General features: G+C 46.9%; 1 protein-coding gene across 1 annotated transcript in view; it reads right to left on the reverse strand.

The window, feature by feature from the left end:
- The window catches only part of LOC149351243 (cell adhesion molecule Dscam1-like), a 167,696-nt gene that overhangs the window by 118,584 nt on the left and 29,978 nt on the right, over positions 1-19,134 (reverse strand). Inside the window, exons 4-5 of the mRNA XM_089577000.1 lie at positions 14,510-14,629; positions 12,612-12,785 (exon numbers count right to left, since the gene is read on the reverse strand). Of these exons, the coding sequence (XP_089433126.1) occupies positions 12,612-12,785; positions 14,510-14,629 (294 nt within the window). The remainder of the gene's footprint in view (positions 1-12,611; positions 12,786-14,509; positions 14,630-19,134) is intronic.

Consider the following 19,134-nt stretch of genomic DNA (forward strand, 5'->3'; position numbering starts at 1 on the left):
TAAACTAAAAGACCAGGCTGGCTTTCGGAAAGACCACTCGACAACAGGCCCCATTCACATCGTCAATCAAGGGATATAGAAACGCGCAGAATGTAGACATATATACATAGCTTTCATTGATTACGAGAAAACATTTCACTCAGTCGAAACTTACGCAGTCATGCAGGTAATGCGTATCCAGGATGCAGAAGAGGCATATGTAATGGTGCTGGAAATACCTACAGGGGATGCATAGCGACCATAGTCGTTCTCCACAAGGATAAAATCCTGATCAGGAAGGGCGTTAGGCAGAAAGGCGCAACCTCTTCACTACTATTCACCGCGTGTTTACCGGAGGTTTCACAGTACTGGACTGGGAAGAGTTGGGGATAAAAGTTAATGAAGAATACTTTTGTAATCTTCGATTTTTTGATGGAATTGCCTTGCTAATTAACTCGGGGGACGAATTGCTGAGCATGATTGGGGACCTAGAGAGGCAAAGCAGAACGGTGGGTCCATTGAATGAGTCTGAAACTTAATATGAAGAAAACTAAAGTAATATTCAAAAGTCTCAGGAAGGAACAATAATTTACGATAGGCAGAGAAGCATTGGATGTGTTACATTACTTAGTCCAGGTAGTGTCCGCAGATACGAACCACAAGAGTGAAGTAACTAGCAGAATAAGAATGTGATGGTTTACACGTGGCAGGTACTCTCAGGTCATGAACAGCAGCTTGCAAGTACCTCTAAAGTCATGAATGGCAGTTTACCAGTATCCCTCGAGAGAAAATTATATAACCGTTGTGTCTTGCTAGTACAACTCCATGGGAGGGAGACTGCAAGGCTAATGAAAAGGCTTGAACTTAAATTAATGCCAGTCCGGCGAGCTATGGAAAGGAAAATGAAGTGGTAACCACTCAAGACGATGCTTCCTCGCGACGCGGCGCACGATGGCAACGGCCACTGCCTACCGCTGCTGTTGGTACGCCCGCACCAAGCAACGAGACTTAAGGAGCAGAACGTTTTCAGTGCTCTTCAGTTGCCGCCGCTTCAACATTCACCACCTCGCATTATCAGAGAAGTATAACGGCGCTAGAACCCAGTTTTTATTTCTATAAACGGCATAAAGTACGATGAAAGCACTGATGAAAGTCTTCGTTTAGCAATACACTGAATTTATAAAGAACACTGTGCAGTGACGCCAAAGTACATTTCGGGGGTGCTGATACTCGTAAGAAGTGAGGGACATATCCCACAGCAACCTTTCCTATTCCACTACTCCTGATAGGCTCTCACTGAACTCTTTCAATGCATGGGCCATAATGAAGCAAGCGTCGGCAGCTTCTACGCTGCAACAGCGCTTAAGAAACAATCTTCGCTCACAAAATGGATCGGAAGTCACCTACCCGCAATAGCTTGTCTCGCGAGCCACTTCCGGGGGATGAGAGAAATTTCCTAGAAACCCAGAATCGACCGACGGCGGCTCAATGGTTCCCAACTCATCGTGCGGACATGGCTGCAAATTATCTCCTCATGCGATTAGCGCTTGTTAGATGTAACGTCAAGGAAGAAACAAGATTGGGCCATGGAACAAGTGTGAGCTCATGACATCTTAGGTGAAATCAAGAAGGAATGGGTTTGGACAGGACATTTAATGCGAATGGAAGATAAACGCTGGTCCCTCAGAGTAACGGAATGGATTTCAAGAGAAGGAAAGCGCAGCAGGAGGTGGCGAAGAGTCGTCAGATGGGCGGTTGAGATTAGGAAGTTTGTGGGGGTAAGGTGGCCGCAGGTGGCAAAGGACAGGGTTAGTTGGAGCGATATGGGAGAGGCCTTTGTCCTGCAGTGCATGCAGTTAGGCTCATGATGTTAATATTATTTAAAATAATGCGCCGTGCACTGAACGGAAGGCATGCCACGTCCACGAGATACCATCTTTTTGCATGACACGCAGTATCATTTGAGTAGGACGCTATGAGCAAATGTGGTAAAATCTTCTGTTCTGTGGCAAACATGGCGATGCTATTCGATTAACAAGAATGGAACTTTGAATAGCACAAGCTTCAGCTCTCGCTCAGTAACTCTACGAGCCCAAGCTGCGTCTGATGCCCTAAACGGTACCGCGAATTCAGTGAATATAGCAGTTACCTTCACTTCAAACGAGTGGCTCGTGCGTGCGGGCTGCGTATACGTTTGCTCGGTTCACGTTCTGACGGGAGTGATTGCAATTACAAAGTAGTAACCGTAGAAACCGGGACCTTTTTACAATAATTACTTCCTCCTTTTTATTCTTTTTGTGATTACTGCATGTAAGATTGAGCCTTCGCTATGGCTAACAGCCGCACCACTAACAGCCGCACCACTGAACGACCTCCGCCGTGCGCCACGCACCATGAGTCGCAAAGGCACACCGTGCCCAAAGCATGCACCCATGACGAATGTAGGCCTCGACTAGCGCAGCGGATCCGACACACTTTTCTACTCCCAGGTTCCGCTCTCACCGAACACAGTATTGTGACCGATCCGATGCCTGGACGCCGCCAAACAGCCAAATAGTACGGGGCATGGGCCGAGTTTAGACGTGCGTGGTCGGCCATGCACATCCGCATCTGGGCACCGGTTTGCCAACTGCTACCCCAGGTCTGAAGATCTCGACACAGCACTTCGTTCGAAGCGAGAAGTTCCTTCTTCTTCCTAACCCTTCACCTCTAACCTCTGTCTTCCTCCTTCTCATCGGCTGGTTTTATAGGCTGGCAGAAATATCGGCTCTTCATTACAAATTCCTCTTTCTCTACTAGTAAAAATGCTTGCCGACACGCGGTTGTCATCGGGCTAGCTGAAACACTACGTTGAATGCCGGTCTTCCTCTGGGCAAAGTTATATGGTTCACAACACCATGCAGACGCATCTTTCCAATTGGACAGCCAGGCGCTCCCTGGACCAGCTTTGAGCATCACCAGAAGTCGGCAGTAGGGTCAAGAGTGCTGACGGTGACGGAGTCCGCGTGGCCGGCGCTCCCAACTGAGGCGCACTTGTAGGAGGTCGCCAATGGGCACGGCAGGCACTGTTGCGCAGGCTCCGCTTGCACAGGAGGCGACAGTGCCAGGAACACGGTTTGCCTGCTTCTATGGCGTGCTCGTCTTGACCGGGCTCCGGGCTCACGTATTTGAAGACTATATTGAAGTGCGTGATTAGAAAAAGCCCTACCTGCCTTCATTCGCTAACCGCAGCAGGCATCCGTAGAATCAATCCCTTATTTTCAATCCCTTATTTTCAATCCCTTATTTTCAATCCCGTGAAGCCGTTTTTAAGAGCGCTTAAGCAGCCGCGGACTTCACAGATAACAGTTATGCCTTCTCTCTCACGTTATACGTACGACAGCTTATCTATCTATGAACATGCCCTCGCCGCACAGAGTGTGCTGAAGAAGCTCAGAAAAAAGGGTAAATTTCGTAACATTGCGTCTGCAGATGCAATATTACCGATATAGGTACATCGCTTTAGAGGTTTTCACTAAGCCAACAATGCGAGGCGTTTGGCCAAGGTTTCGGCACTGACTTCTAATATATATCGTCACCAGAAGCACCACGTCAGCTACTTCGTGAACTCTTTCTGTGTTGCAGCAGTCGCTGTCTATATAATATAAGAAAAAAGGAAATATTACAACTCGTTTCATGTCTCAGTCCTGCCCATAAATTTAATTTAGTTGCTTTCATCGCATTCAACTATTTCCCCAATACCTATCGAAATAGCATGTGAATTGCATGAAATTTTATTAGCAGAAAAACAGAAGCAAATTATTTTGTTAATGCTTTACGTTTCCGACCGCAATGCGCCAAAAACAGTACAGCACCGCTCTTTCTTTTCCTGCATTTTAAGATCACTCCACGACAAAACTGTCAGGTTGGTTGAACAGTCTTTTGCCTTTATTTGCACGACAATGGGAACGTGAACAAAGCCTAAATGAAATTCACGAGTTATGTGCAGAATTTAACATGTTTTGTTTTCATGAATTTGTTTTCTCGATTTTGGAGCATCTTGCGTCCGGCTTAATGAGTTCCCATTTCTGAAGAGCATATGACTTAGCGTGCGCCGCGGCGCGCTTGCCTCTCTTGATGCTGCTGTCGCAAAAACCACTCACTTCGATTTCAAGATAGTTAACCGTAGACAGGAAAGTTAATTAAACCAAGCTGCAACTAGCATGACGTTTTGTTGAATTTAATATTACTGAAGGTTGTGAAGCTCCCCTGACCCCCTTTTTAAGGCGAAAGCCTTATACTGTTCATCAGCGACGGAGCCTGGCGTTCGTTCAGGAAAAGTGGTTCCAAAACCCACGTGACCTCGGGACGTTGTCAGCAAAGAAAAATAGAATTCCTTCCGAATGTGCCGGAAATTCAAACAAGGAACTTCAGATTGCGAAGCGAGCCCGCAAGCCAGGGGCCACAAAACCGCGTTGCTTCTTGGCGAACAAAGGTGAACCTGGTGTATGCGATTCCTTACGTCAGTATGCTAATGGTAGTATGTGCCATTAGGAAGGAAGGAAAAAATATAAATAGAAAAAATAGATGCTTTCGTCTTCGAAGCACGTGAGTAGTCTTGTGTACACTACGTAATTTTTATTCAGGATTCGGTGGACGTGAATATCTGTTGCAAGTTGAAGTTCTCTAAAATGTCATAAGTTTCCTTTCTTTTTCAACGGATTGATAGTGTCAGCAGCTACTACATAAAATGTAGAGACGCCCCGAGTATGTCTGATGGACACTAAAGCCCAAACCCGAATATGACACCCTAAAAAGCATTTCGCGATAACCGCGCAAGAAAGCAGCATTAAAAAAGAAATGCCAATAACGGGGTGCCAGAGACGGAGGCACGAATAGCGTCAGTGAGGAAGTAACGCGTGAACATGGATCGCAGCCATCGGGTCCCTCAAAAAGGCAACTGAAAATCCAGACGTACGGTCAACGTCGCGTCCGTGGATCGCAGCCAGCGGCAGGCTTGCACCGGAGGCTTCTGTCTTATTGGGGGCAAACAGAGCGGAATAGGCTGGCGGACGAGTTGATCTCAGTCGAAGCACACGGCCGCGCGGCGGCCATGGGAGCGTGCGGCCCACTCGCGCTATATTGGGTCCAGCAAGAGAGCGGTCGCCCGTCGAGCCATTGGCCGCTCGGCCCCGCTTCTCGTCCCGGCTTTGTTGCCTTCCATTACTGGAGCGCGCTCTCGGTGCTCGTGCTTTATGGCGGTAGGGTCAGGGTGAGCTTGGCTCTGCGAACGTGATTGGTGGCGCTCCATTTGAGGGTTAAACCCACTTGGGGGCTCGCAATAACAGCCTCAAATAGGCTCCAATATATAACATATCGCGGACGGCGCATTTGTGAATCGGCTCTCCCCAGCGTCGCCTTGCAAGAAGCAAGATGGCTGACGTTTAAAGTAGCTCGTGGAAGGGATACGAAGAGGGAGAGGGAAGGGTTATCGCCGCGGACGTGCTTCTCCCTTAGCAATCCACAGCGAACTTTGCGCCAGGCGTGAATGTCTGCAAAGCTGAAACAGTCTCCGTGTCTTCTTATTGTCAAATTACAAAAAAAAAATAAACAAAAGCGAAGGAAAAGAAGCGAGGAGACAGAATGGAGAATTCAAGGGGAGGGGAGTTAGAACATGTTTTCGGCACAGTACTGCCTGTAATAAGATTTGAGCCCGCACTATTGCCGCCTTGATATAGTGTACCATAATCAATGAATGATCATTCTCTTTCAGAATTATCTGTAACGTGTAACAAATGACATATAACGTGGCTCACATGCCACCTTTAAGGGTGGAGCAAGGTGCGTTAGTATTGCGCAACATTATTAAGGCGGAAGCCTTTAATGTCTCATCGTTGTAAGCAGCAGTTGTCGACAGAAAATGTCACGCTTTTCAATTCGTGGAAACGGTCGTGACGTCACAGTGCGCGAATTTCAAACGGGGCCAATTGTACTTTGGTTAGTAACCATGCAACCAATTGAAGGGATCGTATAGTGATGCTCCAATTAAGTGGGACTGAGCTTAGGTAATTGCTTAATTACCCAATTAGCCTAATTAGCTTTACTAGTCAGGCCATATAAATAAATAAAACCGATTAAGAAATTGGTCGAGCTCAGGAATCGAACCCCGGTCTTCGGCGTGAGAGACGAGCATGCTATCCACTCCGCCATGCCAGCTCGATGGTTTGGAATGAACAAAGGCGCGTCTAGTGAATACGGTGTCTTCACTCACTCTCATCCTCCTCCATTCCCTTCCCGCGAGGTTTAGGTGTCCACCGACAAATGAGAGACAGATACATTTCCTTTCCTCAAAAACCAATTTACTGACGAGCGAGGCGTAGAACCGAATGGGCGATGGCGTTCTATGGACTCCTTGGCAGCGTTGCAAGACGCTGTCGCGTTCCACTCTTAGGGGCATCAGTGACCACACTTTAGGTCAAAAAAGTGCCCCCCTGAATTTTGTGAGACAGTTACTGCGTAATTTCCTTTCCTCAAACACAATTTTCATTTTCTTCATTACGGCTCCTCTTTATCTATCTTCTTTCACTCCCACTTCCTCCCTTCCTCTACGGTGCGGTTCAGGTGTCCACCGAGATGACAGAGAATTACTGCGCCATTTCCTTTCCTCAAAAAGCGCTGCGTTCAAAGGGCAAGGCATCGCGCTGAACGGGTGGTGTTCCGTGGACTCCCTGGCAGCGCTACAACGCGCTGTCGCGTTCCACTCCTAAAGGCGAAGCTTAAGCGTCATTAATTAGCACTTAATTAGTATTCAGGCATTAATCAGTAATTAACCATTAATTAGTGATTTGTCATCACTTAGCAATTAGTACTCAATTATATGTGACGCCACCGGTGCCACAGAAACAGCGAAGGTGGTGCGGAAAACGCTTCCGCCTCTACCCACTTTAGACAGTCAAAGTGCCCCCTGAATTTTTTATTTTAGTTAAGTTATTTTCTTTGCTGTAAGTGCTGTCTGACGTCTGCAATCATTACGATTCCCGGCTTTTCAACCTTACCTGATAATCGTTAAGGTAAATTGCATCTTGTCTATTGTAGCCGCAATGACAACGTTAACAGCAAAATTGCCAGAGCCATTCGTACTTGTCCATTACGTCCATCAGTTGCCATTCTACGAGCGTTGCAGGAAACTCTTTCCGACATCAATTTATTTACATATCTCTCTTTTTACGCGAGGAATCAACTGCATAACGCCGAGAAGTAGTTTTGTTAGCAGCAGTTTATGCGAAAACTTCGTCAAGCCATTTGTTTCGCTTTTTGTAGCACAAGAACGCGAACACAACTGCACAGCGCACCCTTATTCTAGGCCTTTGTGTGTCGTAAGTGGGTCTCTTCACTTGGCCCGGTTAGTGTTGACGTCAAGCTGCTCAATCTTGTTATACACGTCATAGTAATATCGTTTAACTTTTCAGCAGACCTCAGGTACTTTGGCTCTTGATGTGTCGGGTTCCTGGTGGGTTGCTCAGTCGAAATATTTAGACAATATAAGATATCCATTTATAATTCCCTTGTCCGTCGCACGCGTTCGTTTTGTGGCAGTTTGCTCCGTGAAGCAATGGGCCTGTGACAACCATCGCATAAACTGGCCGTGGTGGATACAGAAACACGTGGGGAAAATACTTTACGAGGAGTTTATCAATAGAGTAATATCCCCAAACCTAAACTATGGGAAACTGTTCGCCTATTAGAAATGCACCCAAGAGGGGGGAGGGGGGGGGGGGGGACAGGGCCGTTAAACCAAAAGGAACCATAATACGCGCAGCAAGCGTCGTGAGAAAGAATAAGTTCGAAAGAATGTGAGCCAAGTCCAGCGAGTCAATGGGAGACCTAATCGGACGTCACGTGTGTTATTCTACTTATATTATCGCAGTAAACTGATAGTCGATAAAGGTATTTTTTCATTGAACCTGTAACACCCCAACCTACGCGTTCCTATAATTCGAAAAAAAAAAAGTGACAGCGTTTTGGAGTGCAACTAATGTTTCTAAATGCTCGTTTTTCCCTCATACTACCGCTTAATGGAATGCCCTGCTCGCAAACGTAGTCACTTGTGAGACAATGGACTTGTTTCTACAAGCCCTGAACAAAATATAGGGCACATATTTACCTTTACGTCGCGTGAAGTGTTTTGCTATGCTCTTGTTTTTGTTGCTTTTCGTACTTTGTTTTTATTGGAGAACACCTTTTGACTCTCTTTACCACCGTTGCAATGTGCTATTTTTTTGTTTGCACCATCTTTGTATCATACTCCTGCTTAGGGCCTGAAACACAGGCTGGCGGTACTTGCTAAATAAGTATAAGGAAATCCTACACTGCATCGACCATTCATACTTTTTTTTCACTACATTTCTGCGACAGAGGAGGACGGGTGCAATGAAATAGGTGACGCTAACGTCCAAGGAGCCAAGAAACGAACTATAAGTGAGGCACGAAGCGCGCGACTAAACGATTCGGGGCGCTGCCCGTATGCATGCTTAGGAGGGCATGCCAGTTCTCAAGTGAAGGAAAAGACATGTACGCGCATGTGAAATGTGGAAGTGCGTGAACAAGGGAAATCCTGTGCAGCTGCAAACCCTGGACAATAGGTTTATCAGCAAGTCTGGGGCGATATTTGCCGGTGCAGTATTTTATGAATGTACTGAACATAGAACGCTACAGCTAGAATGGCGTGCTATAGCGGTGACTGCTGCACATACTGCGAGGATGAGAGGCCCACTGTGCAGCCCCAGCCCAGGTTGCGTGAGGTGCATTGCCTCCTTGGTTCACTATCACATCGTTTAAGGTAAAAGACTGCGTTCATGTTTTTGTTCATTTGTGCACGACGTGGAGGCCGCCTAAAATAAAATATTTAAAACACAACGTTCAGACCGTGCTGTTTTATATCTATAAGAACCAAGTAAAATCTTAAGATCAGGTTTTCGTAATTGTTGCTTTGTGACGCTATGGTTGCTCATTTTGTATGCATAAAATTTTATATATGCCCATAAATAACATCTCACAAAATATCGTCGGAACTTCATCCGATAGGTACGAAACTTTCGTTTTTTTTCTCGATTCTTGTTCGCACAGACTCCCCCTTTTTTTTTAAAGATATCCTCAAGCACTCAACGCCAGTTCTGAAGCTTGATGAAAGGGTGGACACAAGACGCTTCTGGCTATCCCATTTAAGCTTTTACAATATTGATAAAAACCGACACGAGACGATATACAATTGGTTGGTTGGTTTATGGGGTTTAACGTCCCAAGGCGACTAAGGCTATGAGAGACGTCGTAGTGGAGGGCTCCGGAAATTTCGACCACCTGGGGTTCTTTAACGTTCACTGACATCGCACAGTACACGGGCCTCGAATTTCTCCTCCAAAGAAATTCAACCGCCGCGGCCGGGATCGAACCCGCGTCTTTCGGGACAGCAGCCGAGCACCATAGCCACTGAGCCACCGCGGCGGTCGATATACAATTCCTGTTTCGCAGACGAAACAAAGATGATCAACTTCTATGGATGAACTTTGTTGTGCAAGCAATATGCATTCATAGAAAAAAAAAAAAAATCAACGCGAGGCATATTGCCTGGGAATGGGAAGATTATTGGCAGTTTCACAAAGGAAGCTCGCAGAAGCCCTAGTTGAGATGCGTTGAGCCGCATGAGTTGACCAGGTGCCGCCTGAGACACGAAGCAGCCCGACCATCTCTTCACTCTAAACGGAGCTCGCAGAGCATGCAGTGCGAACCTGGACCGCCGTGGCAGCAGCGGAGCTGCAGGAATGCCAAAGCAAATGTGCATTTGAAGAGGGATTCTTGGAAAGAATGCTTTCAGCTTCCTTTCTTATTTCCATTCCCCTTCACCTCTTTGCACCGTTTCCTCACACAAGTAGAGGGAAAACAACCGCAGCCTATTCTTGATAACTTACCTGCTTCCTTTTCCTTGATCCTCTTTATCTGGCGCAAACTTCGTATTAACCTCAAATCCTTTTTTTTTTTTAAATATAGCCTCCCTTGAGCTTACGAAAGGTGCCTAGAACCTGAGGGTACTTACTTCCGGAACTTCTTTTCCTCCAATAAGGTCAGCAAAACACAGCATATTTTTCGTACCTTGTGGTGCTAAATTTTACGTTAATGCTGGCAGATGAAAATTCTACTTTAGCGACAGCAGTTGAACTAAAAATAATCTTGATGGGATCGGACTAGTAATTACGAATAAACCTCCCAAATCTCTGTACATAGAGTTAACAAGACGGCTTTTCGTAGATAACTCCCCTGAAGATTGGCGAGGTTCGTGGAGATGCCTCTTTAGAGAAACAGAGCAACATAGTTTGGCGACCTCCAGATTGCCATGTGAGGCCTACGCGCTGGACGTAAACACAGCCTTTGTTAACAACCAAGGGACTAATTATCAGGAAACGTCGCGACATTTAAAAGTACTTGCAACTGTTTCTGTGGCTCTTAAGGACCGGCTGACGTCTCTTACCAAAGATGTCAGCGGCTACAGCTTTCCTATTTTGCAATAAGTACAGATGCCCCAAAAGTAAATCGGAGCACACGAGCAGTGAACACAGTCGAAAAACTGCTTTCCAGCTTTCGCAGCGTTAAGGCTCTCTTTCAGCGGAAAACCCTGCGTCGTTGTTGTGTCGAAAAACCCACGTCACGTGTGATGTCACGCGTGTATGCCTAAAATAAAAATAATTGGGAAGAGGACTTTTAACGTGAACTAATTGTCGGTACATGTCTCCAACGACTCAGTTTTATAAAGTAATTGATCGAGTAAATTTATTGATTAAAAAAAATTCCGGAAAATTCAGTCGGGCTTGGAACCTACGATCGTAGCCCTTGACTCACCAGCAAGGCTCACTACCGACTAGGCCACGAAGGCACGTTGAGTTCGTCGAGGTACAAAGGGGGTGGGGGGGGGGGGGGGGGGGGAGAGTGATTTGTGTGCATTGTTGGCTTCATTTGACTCTTAGTAATGCGGTAGTTAGTGTAGTGAACTAGAGACGAACTAATTAGTGAAATACTAATTAGTGTTATATTTATTCCGTTAACCGCAGCCTATAGGAGGTCAAAGACAAGAATGTGGAAACTTTGTGGTGGTAATTGTGATACATGTATGAATGTGAACAAAAACAGTGGCTGTGTGAGAAAGCGCTCGATAGAAAACCTGTCGGCGGGGGACCGCAATCCGCATTGTGCGGTAAAGCCCAAAGTGCCGATGGTAAGGCGATGGCAAAACCAATGCCGATGGTAAGGCGAGCATCAAAACTGCAGGGTGGGTCTTCCGCACCCTGGGTGTCTGCTTGCGCTTCCGCAGCTACAGCGCACTGAACAGTTTTGCTTTCGATGTACCTGCACCTCTTGATGGCCCAAAGAGTGATCAGCATACCAGCATCTCAAAAATGTAGCGCGCGGGTGTCAAGCACCAGCAGCGGGTTACGAACCAAATCTATGCCATGATACGCGCGGCTTTCCGTCAAAACCTCTAGGGGACCCTGCGAGGCGGCTTTCATGTTTAAAGGTAGCGCAGTCCGCAGAAAAATGTATTCAAATGAATACTGTTTGATATCATGTGTTGCAGCGACTATAATTTTTGTTTTCGCCGACGACATAATTAGCCGCCTTTAATTTAAATATTGCCTTGAGCACTCGAGTGTTTATAAGAAAGTTATCAATTGTCGTGAAATGCGTCCTATTAGGCGTTTCCATCAAGGCGTCTTTAATGTGACATTCTGTTTCGGCAATTAAACCAAAGTCCTCGAAATATGCAAAACACCCCGTTAGGTAGCATCTGGCTCCCCTGATCATGCCGTTACCACAACGCTTGTAAGCACGTTAAGATGAGGAGAGCCCTACTTCGAGATAAGCGCCGGCGGCAGCACGCTATGTCGGCGAGTTCGCGTGCCGTCAGGGCAAGGTGCTTGCACTTATCTTTGAAAACACAAAGCTTGGTCCTGAGCGCTCCAGAGGACGCAAGGCAGGGATTTTTCTATCACATCACGGTTGAGAGAGCTGCGGTCGGGCGAATGGTGATGTGATCAATTTTACTTTTGCAGTTTTGAGGAGTCATTGTTACATTTTTACTTGTGTGGAAAAACGGGAACGGTAAATAGATTTCGTGAACGCTTTGGGTTTTCGTCTCGACGCACTACAATACCTTAATAGAACACGAACGTAGCACGCGGTATCTAATTTTGGTAATCAATGTTATCTGTATAATTAAGTACTCACTATAAAGAAATAATTACTAATAACTACTACATGTTACGTCTAGCATTAGTCACTTCGTTCTAAATCTCTACAAGACTTCTTCCTTTTGAACTCTTAGTTCATGTTAGCTACAACGTCAAGTAGAAAATGGATAAATGTGTCTCCTTACTCATTTAATGACTTTACGTGTGTAACGATTTGTAACCGCCGTGAATACCCTGGTTTCTTTCCGTGCTAACTACCAAAAGCACTGAAGGTCAAGCATTAAGAGCGAAAGGAAACAAAAGCTTAAAACGTGGCAGCAAATATGCAATGCGCGAAAAATCACGCGGAGTGCATATTTGCGGACACAACCAGAAAAAAAAACAAGGAATGACTGAGAAAGGCGTCGAAAAGCTTACGTTTCACAGTGAGGAAGACAAGCTTGCTGAGGTCTTCGCCGAAGCCGTTGGACGCCTTGCAGAGGTAGTAGCCTGACTCCTCGGGCTCCAGTTGGTGGATGGAGAGCGTGCCGTTGGGAAACAAGCCGTACTTGTGGCTGTTGTAGAGAGGCAGGAACTCCTCTCGGGTGGAGTCTGTGAAAGAACGCGTTGGTGTCGTTGATAAAGAGAGTATTTTGTGTTTTGTTTTCTACGGTAACACCAAAGTCAGAGCCACGCTTGGTGAGCACATGTCTTCTCGCTCATTTGGTTGCCAGCTCACTTGAAAGCACAATTGTCACAAATGGTGTACCCGGTTTAAACGTAATCTGCGGCTCATTCCACTAAGTACTGTAACATCATGCCACTGCAACTATAACAAAAGAAAATCTAAGGCAAGAAAGAGTTGAAAACGCATTTGTGAATGGTTTGCGAGCGAAAATACTTTGTTAGGTTTTTTTAAGGCCTGTTGGGCATGAAGCTCTGTGAAGTTTAAAGTAGCAGTTTCTTAACTGAGCTGGAACGTTTTTATGAGCGCAAAATAAAAGCGGTTTTGAATACAACTTCGACCTTTACACTTACATGCCCTCGCCAAAACTGCTTTAGCGTTGCTCGTTTGCGTGGCAGTGCATGCTAGAAATAGCTTGCAGGCTTCCTGGAACATCGACATCTCTGACTCCGTTATTAAGATCAGGCGTTTAGTAAAACTTGAAAGGACCTTGCGGAATGAGCGCTGTCACGTGAATGTTCGCACCGTGAAAATTCGATTATAAGGTTTAATTTTTTTCGTCGCCCTTTAAGCCGGAGGTCACACGCTTGCGCGGCCACTGGCCATTTTTCGGAATGTTTGCGCGACCGCTATAGTCCTACCGTTTATGATAGAAAAACAAGTTTTAGCTAATTAAAAAAGTAAATGTGTACCTCTTATCGATATGCGTTGTTAATAGCAATAATTGTTGATACTAGTAGAGTGAGCAAACAACCTGGTGCATATAACAGTACCTTTGTCCGACTTTTCTTCTTGCGTGCAGTGTTTGGGAAGAACTACTGCACCAAACAGAGGGCTGCTTCCGCAGTGTTTAAATGAAATGCTAGTCCCGGTACTTTCGCAGTGGTTTTTGGCCCTAGCGGATAGTTATAACCGGTGCTCTAAAAAAGAGCAAAAATGGTTAAATGAGGATATTAGAGGCTTAGCTTCTGAATTAGTGGATAAAACAAGTGCATATTTAGAACTTGTGTGGCACGTTCATATTTCATTAAGTGTACAAAATATCTTTGAGCGACACGCAGTACATCTCTGAGATTTCATTGTTCAAAGTTGGCCAACATCGCTACCCACGGATGTCGGGTCATTCAGTATCAGACCTTCGTGGGTTGCAATTTCGCGTAGTGCGCTGGCTTTGAACAATGAAAACTAAGTAAGTACTGCGTCCTTTTGTGCACTTGATGAGACATTCACGTGCCACATAAGTGCCAAATAAGCACGTGTTTTGTAAAATAGATGAGAAGCTATTAAGCCTCTAATATGCCTCACTTTTGTCATTTTTTAAAAATATTTTTTAGATTTCCTGAAGCCAAAAACCGCTATGAATGTACCGAAACCAACATTTCATGTAAACGCTGTAGAAGCAGCCCTATCTTTGGAGAGTAGTTCATCTAAAACATTGCACGCAAGCAGGCAAGCCGCACAGAAGTATTATTATATACACTACGTTTTTTACTCATTCTTCTGGTACCAACAATTAGCGCTATTAACAATGTATACGGATGAAACGTAAATACATTTCCCTTTTAATTAGCTAAAACTAACATTTCCTAGGCACACCAGGCTGTTTCCAGTACAGCTAGTGTGACCGGTGGCGGTGAACGGTGTGCGTTACCAGAGGCGATCATCCAGGTGATGATGGGCTGCGGCGTTCCAGACGCGCTGCACTGGAGCTGCACGTTGCGACCCTGCACCACGGCGGCGCTCTCGGGCTCCACGTCCCACTTGGGAGGCTCTGCGCATGGGCGGGCCCAACCGGGACCACAGGGAAGAGAGAAAGAAGGAAGAGAAGGAAATAGCGTGCTTTAACACACCAACGCATGAGCTTGCCGCTGCACTGCCGCTTCACATAGCTCTGCAAATGGAGAGATCCTGACTGTACGGACCCTTTGTAAAGGCAGGAAAGTTAAACGTCTGATGTCAGTTACATTATTGCACTAGCTTTTGTGGGCAGCAAAAAAAAAAAGGAAAAAACTTGTGCCCGGCACCCACGTAGTTCCTTCTCCCGTTGTTGGCAGCGAAGTGCAGTATGTAGTCACACTTACGAAGATTGCGGTGGACACCCACGCGGAAAGATTCCAGCAAAATGACTGTGTTGAGAAAGGTAACAGTTTGACAGCCAATTTCACAGTGAAGACGCCATTCCTATTTTCCGTAATTAAAACTAAGGTGCGGTTGATAATTTGACACCCACAGATGCTTTTCTTTCAGTTGTTAAACAGCTCCCACAGGATGTACCTGCCTGTTGTACACATCGTTTTAGGCCCCGCACTGAAGCGTAACCGCAGGTAGAGATGCATTCTTTTCATACTTCGTTGACATTTTTAAAGCTGTCACTTGCCATCTTGAGCCGGTGCCAATCAAAGCTTGAGACTCGTAAGGTTCTGACAGTTGTCGCATTTACGAACTTTGCGACGGGCCTGCAAGCTTCAAAAACTGACGTATAGGATACAGAAGGTTGTATTGCATAAAGCTACTTTTACGAGGCTCATCCTAGTGCACTTTACGCGCATTAGTCCGACAAAAACCTAGACAATACATATCAGGATGCGACGAGCCTTGATAAACGCCTGCGAATGTGACGTAATCGCCATTCTTACAGCAAGCCCATGAGAGCATCTGTTCTGAGCCCGGATCATCTTCTCTCGAGACTGCATTTTTCTCGGTTACCTTGCAACTGGAAAGCAGCACATTCTGTCCGGGACGCCGCGTAGCAAACATTTCTGGCCCTCTGAATGCCTCCGGCCAACTACGGTAGCGCAAGAAAACATCTTCCCGAGATGGGCGCACCATACTTTCCGGGCCAACTGGGCACCGCGGCATTTCTTTTCCAAGAGCTCCGCCCTCACATCGCTTCCGGAGAAAGGCGAATGCTTTCGAGGAAAGCCGCTGCGGCGGCGGCGGCGTCAGCCAGCCTTGCCCAGAGCGTGCTCCGTCGGTCCGCGGGTCGGCCAAACACCAGCGGCGGTGCGCGATCTCCCGTGGGACACGTTGAAGCGCGGCGTGTAATCACGCCCAAGCCACACCAGCAGGTCGGCGTCGGCGCACCGAGGACGAGCGTGGTGCGCTGGGCGTCGTTAAAGAAAGCAAGAGAGACCCGGTACTGGAACGGAACCGGAGCAGCCCCAGGGTCATTAACTTAATCCGACGGCGTCCGGAGTGCTCGCCGGGGAGCCCGTCAGCGAGCTGGGCCAACGGAGGCATGCGCGGGGGCGGGAGAGGTGGCCCTCCCTCCCTCCAGATGGCTGGCGAGAGTGCTCCGGAATTGCTCCCCCCTTTAACTTGCCCGCGTTTGCTTTTCTTTCTGTTCGTTAATCTGTGTGTGGTGTTCGCTTAGAGGCGGAGAACGCGGTCTTAAGGAATACGCAGCTGTCACAGAGGTAGAAATGTCAAACGAACGAGGTCTTAGCGCTTCTCATCTCTCCGTGCAGCTTTTCAGGAGGCTTTCAGAGCGTCGGTTGCGTCTCCCGAGTGCTGTGCACGAGGACGTCGGGGTATTTGAAAGTCCCAGCGTCAAAGCGGTAATTGTGAAGTCTAAATAAGACATACCTCCTTTTTCTCTGCCTTCTCAAAACGTCCTAGACAGTTAGTACAGACGCCTACCAGAGCAAATTCTTCCAAGAAGCGCGAATTTTCTTGCCTAATTGCGTAAAGAACTCCACCGCAAAATGCGCGTGCTGAGTGGTGCGTTTGTCTTTTTTTTTTCTGTTTAGGTACAATGCATGAAGTTTTTAAGAACACCCGACAATCTTCTCTGTTGTTTTTTATCATGTTCCAGTGGCTCCTTCTGATATTCCATAATGAAGAAAACAAAAAAAGGAAGGAAAGACGGGGGACAGCGCCATTTTAGACGTGCTACAAACTTTGAACGTCGTTCTCGGCACTTCGCTTTCCTTAATCCTTTCTTTCTCTTTTTGCGCCAGAACGCGAGTTTTGCTCTTTCCTCAGTTTCGTCTCCGAGGCGCACACGCTACATCGACTGGCGCTTCAAGCGGAGCCGGCAGCCTTCGCCGTCAGTCTCGCCGCACGTCAGCGCCGCTCGCGACAGAAAGGTTTATGAGCCCTGGCTGGGGGCCCAGTTGAGCGCTTTCACGGAGGCCACCTTGTCTTCATCTGGGTGCGCGTTTCTGCCTGTGTTTATGCAGCTGCCATCATCGCAGGCTGTCGCATACGAGAGAGCGGCGCGGGCTCCCAGGATGCCCCCCCCCCCCCCTCCCCTCCCTCTCCACGTTCACGTTGTCCGCGCTCTCGCCTTTCTGGGCGTCACGCGAGGGCGAATGTGCGCCGACTTTCTCCTCGGCCCTCTGAGCGCGCCTTCCTCTCAATCTGCCGCCCAGGGCGCATTGTCTCCAGCTGTCTTGTCAGGGCGGCGCGGCCAAAGCAAAGAACGCCGCAGGCCGCGACAAGCACGTACTCGAGCAGCTGCGTGCGTGCTTAGCGCAATCCGAATGGGTAACAGCGCGAATACAGCGCCGAATAGTGGGGCGTCTTTCGAGGCACCTCAAGGTGCGCTTCTTGCCGCAGAAATTTGCGCGTTGACTTTAGGCGGAGAAAGCCTCATAGGAGTGCTGCCGGTCGCAGTCGTTGCAGCGCACTGTTGTAAAAGGCTGCAGCAGATCACGGCTTTCCAGAGAACTTGACACGATTTTAAAAGAACGGAAAAGCAGAATAAACTGAAACGAACTGTATAAATTCGGTGCCTAGAGTATACTGTGAAAAAAAAAATAAAATAAAATTGGCCATGCCGTTTAAATGAAGGAGAGCTCCTTGCAACAACGTCTGAGTCAAGCACCGGGGGGCCAGACAGCAAGCTGCCGCATCCGAAAGAAGACGGCACTCGTTGCCAGCGTCTTTCCAAGTCATGTCTTTGGCAAAACATGAGCAACTCGTTGGGAGGCAGGACAACAAGGTAACAACTCAATTTTGGCCGCAAAACTGGAGGCGGAAGAAATCACAAGATCAATAAAGCCCCCAGCAAAACGCTAAAAAACTTAAGATTCGCATTACGCTTTTAAAAAATCCCGAGAGTACTCAGAAATTCTGCCTGCACACGCGTGACAGCGTAGAAACATGACAGAGTTGCGTTACATCAGCTAACCAAAATAAGTTGTGTACGTGCTAGTGTTTTAGCAAGATGTTTTTAATTGAGGCAAATATTTCATTGGCGACGATTATGATTGCGAATGCCAGAATATGGCTATACTATCTGTGTTGCCTTAGTGGCTATGGCGTTCTGCTACTGAGCTTGAGGTTTGGCTTCGAACTCGCATTTCAATGCAGGTGGGATCCAAGAGACGCCCTATAATACAGCGTCCTTCATAGCCCACAGTGCAGGTTTACCCATAAATGCAAGTAATGGAAGAAATGGTTAAAAAGGAAGCGTAACGAGATGCGTAGCATAACTGGCGCGCAACACCCTCGCTCTGGAGCAATGCAAGAACTGTAAGCGTTTTCCGCAGAATGCGTCTAGTTCTTACAGGATTTATCCAGAGAGAAACGGCGCCATGGTAAATGAAACCACGACAGGACTCGGCGCTTGTTGCAGTCGCTGAGAAGACGTTGCAGACACCAGCCTTGAGAGAGTTGTATGCCATTTTTTACTGTTTTTTTTATTACTTTTGCAGGTCGTACTTTGCAGAAAGTTATATTCTGTTCATAAATCACTTATATGTACGTACCTTTACTAAATAAGCAGTAAGGAAGGGTCTAGGCTCCATATTATCGTGCATACCAATGACTCAAAAACGACAGGGGTCTGGACGCATGAAAAGCACTTACACTGATTACTAATTCTAAACAAAGGCAATATCAAAGACGCGACAAACTATTGACACATTAGCTGCTCTGTCAGTTTGTACTAGGCTTCTGCAATGATGGACGTTAGCTGCTTGATTAACTGTCGCGAAGGTGTGACTGTAGTCAAAGGCTAATGCAATTATGGATTCTGTATTCTGGCTAGAGAGCTGGCTTGCGTCGGCATATTGTCGTCGGCACAGATATTCACATTTTTACGTTCGAGAAGGATGGGTGCGCCCTCTTTTACACACCTAGGTGCACAGATCAATCAGCAACCTATAGCGGCGAGTCAGGTAAATATACGCGACGTGCATTCTCTTGAACAAAGTTTTAAACAGCAGGTGAGCCTTGGACCAGTTCATCGTCATCGAAAATATCAGCTGACAGTGTATATAAGGTACAAGGTTGTTCATTATGAAAGGGAACACGGGAGCGTGTGGCTTC

This window comes from Amblyomma mixtum, chromosome 3 (genome assembly GCF_055824585.1).
Source record: "Amblyomma mixtum isolate Tamu chromosome 3, ASM5582458v1, whole genome shotgun sequence".
In the NCBI taxonomy this organism is placed as follows: Eukaryota; Metazoa; Arthropoda; class Arachnida; order Ixodida; family Ixodidae; genus Amblyomma; species Amblyomma mixtum.